General features: G+C 41.6%; 1 protein-coding gene across 1 annotated transcript in view; it reads left to right on the forward strand.

The window, feature by feature from the left end:
• LOC142741862 (transcription factor ETV7-like) overlaps positions 1–8,042 on the forward strand; it is an 89,698-nt gene extending 81,656 nt beyond the window's left edge. The window contains exon 7 of the mRNA XM_075851189.1: positions 7,848–8,042. Within this exon, the coding sequence (XP_075707304.1) occupies positions 7,848–7,947 (100 nt within the window). The 3' untranslated portion in view covers positions 7,948–8,042. The remainder of the gene's footprint in view (positions 1–7,847) is intronic.
• The last annotated feature ends 3,122 nt before the right edge of the window (positions 8,043–11,164 follow it).

Consider the following 11,164-nt stretch of genomic DNA (forward strand, 5'->3'; position numbering starts at 1 on the left):
TTTTAAAACACTTTCATACAGAGCTCTGGTTTTTCGGGACATGTGTCACATTGGTATATTTTGTCCTTCCTTATCCCCCTCTTATAGCAGACTTTGCAGCTCTTTTGACTTTTTCCCTTCTTGCCAGTTTGGGGAACTTCTCCTGGAAAGTGTTGCCCTGGTACGATGCGTGTGGCCTCGCTTCCAGAAGTACTGTAGGGCTTCAGGACTTGATCTGACAAGTCCACCCCTCCCATGTACCTACTGTAGTCCAGGATGCAGTCTGGTTTGGGGGTCTCTGTTCTGGTACCTCATACAGGTACATGGATACTGGAGGGACATCTCTCTTGTCTTGTACTTGACACACAATATATTGCTGCTCGATTGTGCCCAGCTCTCACCACTTCTTGTTTGCCCAAGCAGAGTCTTACGGAGGCTTCTCAGATTTCTTCTAGCAGTGCCGCATGCCGCAGGACTTCTGGAAGCGAGGCAGTTGAAGAGTGGGACACTGATATAAAAATTATCCAGGTAGAGGTGGTAACCCTGGTCCAGCAGTGGGTGCACAAAATCCCACACAATTTTTGTATTAACTCCCAGTAAAGGGGGGCATTCTGGGGGCTGAATACTGGTGTCCTTCCCTTCATATATCCTAAATTTGTAGGTTTACCCTGATACCCCCTCGCACAGCTTATTCATCTTCACGCCATACTTTGCCCTCTTACTCGGCAGGTACTGGCGGAATTGAAGCCTCCCTTTAAAATGTACCATGCACTCATCAATAGAAATACTATTCTCGGGGGTGTATGCTTGGGAAAACCGGGCACTGAAACGGTCTACTAATAGGGGTCTCCATTTATACAAACGGTCAAAACTGGGGTAATCTCGGGGTGGGCACTGCTCATTATCCGTATAATGTAAGAAGCGAAGTATTGCCTCATTTTTATTTATTTTTTAGGTTCCAGTTTAGTTCTGAAGTTGCTTTGAGGGGCCTAGATATTAGAAACCCCTATCAAACACCCCATTTTAGAAACTAGACCCCTCAAAGTATTCACAACAGCATTTAGAAAATGTATTAACCCTTTAGGTGTTTCACAGGAATTTAGAGCAAAGTAGAGGTGAAATTTAATTAATTTAATTTATTAGGCACCATGTCCGGTTTGAAGAGGTCTTGTGGTGCCAAAACAGTGGGAAACCCCCAAAAGTGACCCTATTTTGAAAACTAGACCCCTTGAGGAATTCATTGTAGTTTTTATGGGGTGCACACAACTTTTTGATCAGTTTTTATTCTATTTTTAAGAGGCGTGGTGACTAAAAAACAGCAATTTTACTATTGTTTCTTATTCTATTTTTTTTTACAGCGATCACCGTGCGCTATAAATGAAATATTCACTTTATTCTGTGGGGCGATACGATTACGGCAATACCAGATGTGTATAGTTTTTTAATGTCTTATGGCGTTTGCACAATAAAATACATTTTGTAAAAAATCATTTGCTTTTTGTGTTACCTTATTCTAAGAGCCATAACTGTTTTATTTTTCCATCAGGAAAGCCGTGCAAGGACTTATTTTTTGCGTAACGAACTGTAGTTTCGATCAGTACCATTTTTAGGTACATGCGACTTTTTGTTCTCTTTTTATTCCATTTTTTGGCAGATGAAGTGACCAAACAATTGTGATTCTAGTACGGTTTATTATTATTTTCTTTTACATCGTAGTTCAGGCCGTTACGGATGCGGCGATACCAATTATGTATAGTTTATTTGTTTATTTATATATTTTTATTAATAATAAAGGACTGATGACGGAAAAACAGGGATTTGTACTTTTATCACTTTTAAAACTTTTATTTTCTTATTTTTACACAACTTTTTTTAACTTTTTTACACTTTTTTTTACTTTGTCCCACTAGGGAACTTGAGGGCAAGAGGCCCTGATCACTATTCTATTACACGCGTAGTGCAGTGTATTAGAGCTGTCAGCTATTCGCTGACAGCAAGCATAGTGGGTCCTGACTTTGTCAGGACCCACTAGGCTTCCGTTGATGGCGTAGCCAAAGTCCATTATTAGTCCTCTGGTTGCCATAACAGCCATCGCGGGCTGCTTTCGTGTAGCGGGCCGTCGATTGTGGCTTAGCCCCTAAGAAGCCGCGATCGCTATTGAACGCGGCTTCTAAGGGGTTAATCGGCGGGGACCACCGCGATCGGTCCCTGCACACTGAGCTGTGATAGCCTGCTGTCGGAAACAGCAGGTATCACAGCTCAAACACGCGCCGGGGAAAGATGGCGCCGTGTTAACTCAGGTCAGTACTATTACTGAACTGAGCGCGAACGATGCGCTCAGCACGACGTAATAGTACTGAGCTGAGCGGGAAGGGGTTAATACATGTTCTGAACTACTACTGAGTATAAATGATATTCTCTAAATTTGTAGGACGGACCACTTGTGCTGATAGGTCTAGTAGTAAATTTCCTTTTTAGATTGAATACTCAGATTAGAAGTTAATCAGAAGACCACAGAGAGTCCAGAAATTTTAGAACTATGCTCTTTCTTGTTTAAATTCACAGTTCTGTAGAAAGGTAATTAGTTGTTCTGAGACCATAGAGATTTAATTAAAAGCACTAAGCACTTGTATAATGAGAAAAAACAAGGTGGCTCCTTTTACAAAGGAGAGTTACCTCTTATTTCACAGTAAAATTTAGACCTTTATTTCTCTGGTGAGGGCACTCTGCAAGGCTGTTATTTTATCTTGCTGTAAAAGAAAGCATTTACTGCATAAATAGCGTTCTGGACGCCGTGTTCATTTTCAAGTATAGGACAAAATTCAGTCCCCTTTTTTGAGGCCTAGTAAGGGTTTGGTTTCTTCCCTTTCCCAAAGTTATTTTCAATGAAAATGAAGCAAAGAGTGGATGCCTCAAAATGGGACTGGGTTCAAAGTCCTTATGAGTACACACAAAAAAAGTAGCGAGGCAGCACATCCAAAAAAAAAGTGTGAATTTATTCACCCAATGCAGAATACTGGGGGTGCGTAAGCCCACTACAGCCTTTGTACCCAGTCCTATTTTGTGACATGTACACTTTGCAGCATTTTTTCTGGTGCTGTGACATTTTTGTTTTTGTCTATTGCCATCGGTCCTATCACTTTGCACAGAACAATATTGGACTGTAGTGGGAATTACATTATGGCTTCCGCACCCACAGTGTTCTGCATTGGGTGAATAAATTCCCACTTTTTTGGATGTGCTGCCTCGCTTCCTTTTATGTCTTCTCAATGGTATGTCCTACCGTTTAGTATCTGGGGAAGGTGACTGATGCTCTCCGTGCAATGTTTGCATACTTTAGGCATGTTATTTAGGTATGTTAGTATGAGTGCCGTTCCTAGCCAAGTGAATAAGGACTCAGTTCGGACGGTGTCTTTGATCCTTTGGTACGTCAGTGGGGTCGGTGACTCTCTGTGTTACACCTCAACAGTGCTTCCCCATCGCATAAACAGGGCGTCTGTAAACGTTAGTGTCTCAGAGATCTAAGAGGGGGGGGGGGGGCGCGGGTCTGCCCTTACATGCGGTAGAAATCGAACAGGCTGCGTTATAGTTTACGCCTTAACCTTTTGTTGAAATATGACTGGGGAGAGATTTAATCTCTTGATTGGTACGCCGCTCACCTTTGTTGATGTTTCTGAGCCTGCGTGGCAGCTGTCCCCATTGGTGTAGCGCGTGGTCTGAGCATGGTCTAGGCCACAATGGTATTAAACTTGTCTGCAAAGAATCCAGCGATGATTGACCAGCTGCAGAGAATCTCTTTGCACTACCACACCGGTTCAGCTTTCAAAAAATAGCTTTAAAAGCTGTGATGTTATTAGATTCTTTTTTTTAGATGCGGAGCTCCTGAAAGCACGGCTCAGTTCTCCGGCTAGCCACGCCCCCAGAGGATATCGTTTTTTAACTGTTAGTGTTTTTGCTCCCTATAATCAATGCAGGGACGTAAGGTTAAATATTTCTTCTCAACAAAGAACAAGGGTGCTCCCGCTGGACATGTAGATGGAAAGATAAAGCCTGTATTCAAATTTTCATCCAAATATTCCTTAAGGGCTTTCAGTTCTGTTTCCGAAAGAAAGTAGAAAGAAAGTAGAAAGGGTTATGTAGCTATGGGTAACAGTTCTATTGGGCAATCATTAACCATGTGGAGGTAGCTTATCTGAATTCTTTTTATCACAGACATCCTGAAATTCTTTGTACTGTGATGGTAATTAATCTTTAACCCCTTAACGACCGGCGTATAGTTTTTTTTACGTCGGCCATTCAGGGTAGTTCTTCTGAATTGCTCAATTCACGTCGGCACTTCAGAAGAACTTTCCCCGCATCATCCGGGGATCTCCTGAAGCCCGTGCTGTTGCTAACAGCCTCGGGCTTCAGGACAACGATTGGAGACCACTAGCAGTGTTCTCCGATCTTATTTAACCCCTCAGATGCGGCATTCAATAGCGAGCGCCGCATCTGAGTGATTTTAGAGGGAGGGGTCTCCCTCTCTCATCCCACTGGCATCCCCGCGTGCATCGCGGGGTGACGATGGGTTCTATGGCAGCCTGGGGGCCTAACAAAGGCCCCCAGGTCTGCCTTTAGTGATTGCCTGTACGGCTATGCCAGATGCATGACCTAACAGGTGCGTGTCAGTTTTACACTGACCGGCAATATTACACTGCAATACCGAAGTATTGCAGTGTATTATAATAGCGATCAAAAGTTTGCACTGTAAAGTCCCCGAGTGGGACTAAAATAAGTAAAAAAAAGTTAAATAAAGTTTGAAATAAAGAAATGTCCCAAGTAAAAGAATACAAAACAAAATCCCCCTTTTTCCCCTTACAAAATACTTTATAATGAAAAAAAAGTTAAAAGTTACTCATATTTGGTATCGCCGCGTCCGTAACGAACTCAACCATAAAATAATTACATAATTTAACCTGCACGGTGAACGGCGTAAAAAATATAATAAAAAACAACGCCAGAATTGCTGTTTTCTATTCATCCTGCCTTCAAAAGTATTTGACAAAAACTGATCAAACAGTCGCATCTACTCCAAAATGGTACCAATAAAAACTACAAATCGTCCTGCAAAAAAAAAAGCCCTCATACAGCTGCATCGGTCAAAAAATAAATAAGTTATGGCTCTTAAAATATGGCGACACAAAAGCAAATAATTTTGAAAAAAATGTGTTGTTACTGTGTAAAAGTAGGAAAACATAAAAAAATCAATATAAATTTGATATCGCCACAATTGTAACGACCCGCTGAATAAAGTTATTATGTTATTTATACCACACGGTAAACGGCGTAAAATTAAGACGCAAAAAAATGACGACATTTCTGTTTTTAAAAAAGTTATTAAAAAGTTAATCAATAAATTATATGTATCCCAAAATGGTGCTATTATAAAATACAACTTGTCCCGCAAAAAAAAAAAGTCCTTATACAGCTATGTCGACACAAAAATAAAAAAGTTATAGATCTTTGAATGTGACGATGGAAAAACCTACAAAATTGCTCGGTCATTAAGGTTTAAAATACCTTCGGTATTAAGGGGTTAACAGCAAGTTCAGATATTGATGTGTTCTCAAGTATTGAAAAAGTTTAGGCAGACAATTTAGCTGACAATACTCAGATGGAAAATGTATACAACGTGTTTCCCAACTGATGAATAGTTTGTGAGTAAAAAGCCAAGGAATTCCCCAAATCACTGAAAACTTTGGAGAAGAAACAGTTGGAAATGAATAACTTCTTGATGATCAGGCATGATGAGAACTTGAAGATGCTTAATTTAATGAGAAAAAGGCCATGATGATAGGGGTCAAATATATCAGAACAAGAAATCTCATGTGTTTTAGTGCATATGTGTATTGGGACTATAAAATAAGATTCTCTGGTGCCAACAACTTGTCTTCGTCCTGTGACAGAGGAAAAATGTCATGTATTTTTTAATCCAACAGATCAGACGTCTCCATTTTCTATTACATCATTGACAGCGATCGTCCTACGGATCTAATTTGAGCAATAAACAGCATAGTACACTTCAATAAAGGCAAATATTTTCTGTAGGTCGCCTCTCTTTTTCTGCTGTTGTTTTTGAATAACATAAAGTCAAATTGGTTCAGATATAGATTCAGTATCTTTCTGAGTATTCTGACTTGAAGGAGAAGGCAGGATTATCTCCAAATACCCACAGTATAGTCTTTCGTTTTTCATTAAGTCTCTGATCAATTTGAATGCACAATTGCATTAAGTTCTCCAACTTTTCTGGGGTTATCACTTTGGAAAGTACATCCTTCACTTGCTCTGAAAGCCCTCTCTGAAATTGGCTCTTCTGAGCCGCTAGCTTCCCTGTGGTATCAGTTACCCAGCAGCTCTTCTGTGCATTCCGGAACTGAGCACCTTCCTTGCCGCAGATTATGCAGTCTAACTTCAGCTGTGGCATAACAATTAGGATCATCTAAAACTTGATTCATAGCAGTGATACAGTCATCCAAAACATTCAGAAGATTACTATCCTTTTCTACATAAAGAGAAGCCAACACTGGAGCTTCATCTGTTAGAAGATTAATTGTAAGCAATACATTTTTCTTTTCACTAGTAAATTTGAAAAATATATGTAGCATAATTAAAGAGGTTGTCCGAGCACAGGGCAGTGTTTCATAGTGAATAGGAGCAGAGCTGCAATAACCCAGCACGGCCGCAATACAGTGTACGGAAGCCTTCTGCTTCTGACACAAGCCACAGCATAACATCCAAGGCCTGGAAGCATCCCCAAAAGCTGATCGGTATGGGGTCTGGGTGTTACACCCCCACCGATCATATACTGATGACCTATCCTGTAGATCAGGTCAACAGTATGAAAAACCGCTGAACCTTAGAGATGAACGTTGTGTGCTGCTAGCGTCAGGACCTTGTATGTGCCATGGTGCAGACCATTGCCAGGGACTAATGTAGCAAGCGTGGGGGGGATTCGGTCCCCTAACCCTCCGGTCAGGGTTGCAGGGGGTTTGTTACGCCAATGGGTAATGGCGTGTAAACTTGAGAGTGAGCCACGCACATACGAAAGTTGTCTTTGTAATTAAATCATCTCTCTTTGTTGCTCTCCCAATCGATTTTGCAGCTGAGAACATTTTTTTTTTTGATAAGTAGCTCCAAATGCTTGTAGTTCAGCAATTTGTTGCTTCATAGTTGTCAAAGGACTTGTTCCAGGGGATTCCACATGTGAGCCAGACTAGTCTGCTAAGGTTTATAGCAGATTAAGATTCTAGATCATGTAGGAGGGTGATAATAGCAAGAGTAGCCCAGTAACAGCCCAGGATCGGTACACAGATGAGCAGCAACAGGTTACCGCGTGAGGCAGAGACGTGGTCAGGAAAAAATGCAAGTTCGGTACACAAATGACAGCAACATTTTGTAGAGAGAGTCAGAAAGGAACTAGACTTGAGGCAGGAAGCTTAATAGCCTGGCCAGATTTATATAGTATGCCAAAAGGGTGAGATGAATTAAGCAATTAAGGCAAATAATCCAGAAAGGCAGGAATCCATCCTATGGGTGGATTACTTAGGACTAATCCATTATACTGTGCAGAGACTGGAGTCGACTACACTAGTAAAAATAAATTATGTGAGCAGAATTTTAATTACATATAAATTACAAAATTGTATTGCTTCCAATTCTAGAAATGAATAAATAAAAATGACAATGAAACAGAATATCCCTCCAAATATTGTGATACAGTCAAGAGTTTGCATATTCGAGACACAAATGTTCAATTGTAAAATTAGCTTTCTCTGCATATTAAAAACATGTATTTATATGCTGATTAATTCCACAATTATTTTGTTTAGGTTTCTGAGGTCACCTAAAGAGAGACATGCATCAGAGGAGAAACTGCAAACGCAAGACACATATGACTCTGATGAATATGTCATTGCTGTTTCCCCTTGAGATATTTCACTAAGGATACTTTCACACGGCAGTTTTTGGTCAGTATTTGGCATCAGTATTACGAAGCCAAAACCACGAGTGGGTCCAAAACATGGAAGAGGTACAAATCTTTCCATTATACTTTTTTTCTCTTTAGGTACCACTGCAGGATTTGGCTTCCAAATACTTCCAAATACTGATGCAAAATACTGACCAAATACAGCCCAAAATACTGAAAACATGTACTGAAAACATGATGGAGCATACTGAAATTTTTTTTTATGTGGACTCAGCATGTGTTTCCACCATTGTACAGATGTGCCCACCATTAACTTTTCTTGAATTGCGTTGTTATACAATTTGTCATGATACCATTTCAATACAATCTCGCACCTTCTAGTAAAAAACCTATTAACATAGGATAACAAATGGCTGTTGGATGTCATCTGTCAGACACATTCGTCACAGCTATCCAGTAAAAACAAATACATTAAAGCTATGGTTTTTTTTAACATGGGAGTCAATGGGCAATGGATGGCTCAAGAATGGCATCTGTCGGAGGTTTATGGTTTTTTTACCTGCTTGTTTAACATTTTGTGTCACACATTTCGGGATTTGTCGGCTTTAGAAACAAGTTAAGGGTGGACACATCTGCCCCATTGAAATGCAGTAACATCGTATTGAATATCCTTATGATATGAATGACAAATACGCTTGTGTGCATGATGCCTATGGCTGGTGCTGCATGCAACTTCTATTATTTCCTATGTACTGAGAGCAGAGCCAAGTGTATACATATGAAGATAATAATTAAGAAAACTTGTGTTAATTGCCATTGAATTATGGATATGTGCAGTTATATGCTAACATAAGGAAAAAATAATAAAAATAAAGAATAAAAATGTCACAGAAATATTTTTTTTGTTGTGTTTCTTTTAGTCTTCAGTATAGACTGCACTGAATTATTTTTAACATGACCACGGTATCTGCTTGCCAAAGAGAATCTATAAGATGGCCATGGTTTTTTTCTGCTTTAGCAAGAGCTATTGAACATGCTGAATAGTGCCCCAAACAACGGTTAGGGGAGTCATCCAGAAGTGTGCACCATATGCCAATATTTTTTCAACGAGAGGCATCATGTGATTGCGGCCATACCACTTGTGTGCTTAGTTGAGTCGCAGACAAAACTATTTTCATTTGCCAATCAGGCCTGAGCACACACCATAATTAGTATAGCACGCTTTTGCATGGCACCTGAAGCACATTACGTTGAGTATCTCATGACTTGGATAAGTAGAGTAGAGTGAACCGTACCTTCTTTAGCCTCCAGAATAACACACATGACACCGAGGTTGGATTTTAATGGCCACAGCAGCCGTTTATTATAAATTTTATGCAAATAAAATTTTATAACCCAAATATTATAAAACACCCAAGAATTCCCCAGAATTGGAATTCTTCCAAAAAACACATCACAAAAAACCCTTAACAGGGTCAACATAAATAACAACATGACCAGGGAAGCCCTTGAGGTTACCGCCAAATCGAAACCAACTAGCCATCTGCCACCACCACTTGTTTTTACCTCCAGCCGTAACCCGGCTCGAAAGCACCGCTCACTTGCAGATGGCTTTTTCCATAAAGCACTTCAAAGGGGTAACACCCTAAGAAGCCTTCCACATATTTTGGGGGACGCATACCCCTGATGCGACCTCCCCCACCAGTTTTACTGACCAACCTCAAGGACTCCTCACACCAGCCACCGTGACAACATATTCCCCCATATATCATTCACCATACACCCTCCTGATCACACAACTTCATGCACAACCGAAAATAAAGGGCGGGTGGGTGGGACTGCTTCTGCTGTTGTTCTTCTCGCTGTCTCCCTCGCACTGAGGAAAACAGCGGGAAGCCGTTACTCTCACCCCCTCCTCCCTCCGAGCCCCTCCCCTAACTACCTTATGCATCCCTCCCTTAACTACCGTTATACCTATTAACCCCTTACTTCCCCCTACCTCCTATCCTGTCATGGAGGCCTCCCCTTATGTCCTGCAGTCGGCAGTGCGGCCGCTCCTTGACTTGGATAAGTAGAGTAGAGTGAACCGTACCTTCTTTAGCCTCCAGAATAACACACATGACACCGAGGTTGGATTTTAATGGCCACAGCAGCCGTTTATTATAAATTTTATGCAAATAAAATTTTATAACCCAAATATTATAAAACACCCAAGAATTCCCCAGAATTGGAATTCTTCCAAAAAACACATCACAAAAAACCCTTAACAGGGTCAACATAAATAACAACATGACCAGGGAAGCCCTTGAGGTTACCGCCAAATCGAAACCAACTAGCCATCTGCCACCACCACTTGTTTTTACCTCCAGCCGTAACCCGGCTCGAAAGCACCGCTCACTTGCAGATGGCTTTTTCCATAAAGCACTTCAAAGGGGTAACACCCTAAGAAGCCTTCCACATATTTTGGGGGACGCATACCCCTGATGCGACCTCCCCCACCAGTTTTACTGACCAACCTCAAGGACTCCCCACGCCACTGCGAAATGTGCCTTGACCACCTCAAGCCCATGAGCTCCTCCACACCAACACCCCTCTTTCGATTCCTTCTGCCAGGGCCAAACTCCATATATCCATCCCAACCTCATTCAGGTGCACCCCATCATGTCTCCAGTAACACCCCACACCGGCTTCCAGGTCCCTGTGCCTGACCACTACTCCACCATGCTTTGCCACAAAAGCTGACACCGCCCTATTAACTTTTATTCTGGCCTTATTCAACCTTTCAACCGATCGAGCCAAACGCCACGACTTTCTCGGCACAATGTCCGACCAGACTATCAATAATCTCGGGTGCAATGCCCATAAGCACAACAAGTCATGCTTAATGTCCCTAATCAGATCACGAAAAGGGCGCACCCCTAAATCATTCCCCCCCACATGCAACACTAAAATGTCGGGAACCCGGTCTAACTGGGTATATATTTGTACTTCTTGTACCACCCTAGCCCAGACCATTCCCCTAAAACCCAACCAGTGCAGGACAGCCTCTTCCCGCGGAATCCTCAGTTGGCGGCCATCAGGACGAACATCCGCCCTCAGAGCGCCCCAGTAAACAAAAGAATGCCCCAAGATCCAGACCAGACAAGGGCGTAAACCTGAAAAAAGAGAAAAACACACATCTTACAATCCCATCCGCACTCTATTTTCTGACTCACACCT

Source organism: Rhinoderma darwinii, chromosome 2, assembly GCF_050947455.1.
Source record: "Rhinoderma darwinii isolate aRhiDar2 chromosome 2, aRhiDar2.hap1, whole genome shotgun sequence".
NCBI lineage: Eukaryota > Metazoa > Chordata > Amphibia > Anura > Rhinodermatidae > Rhinoderma > Rhinoderma darwinii.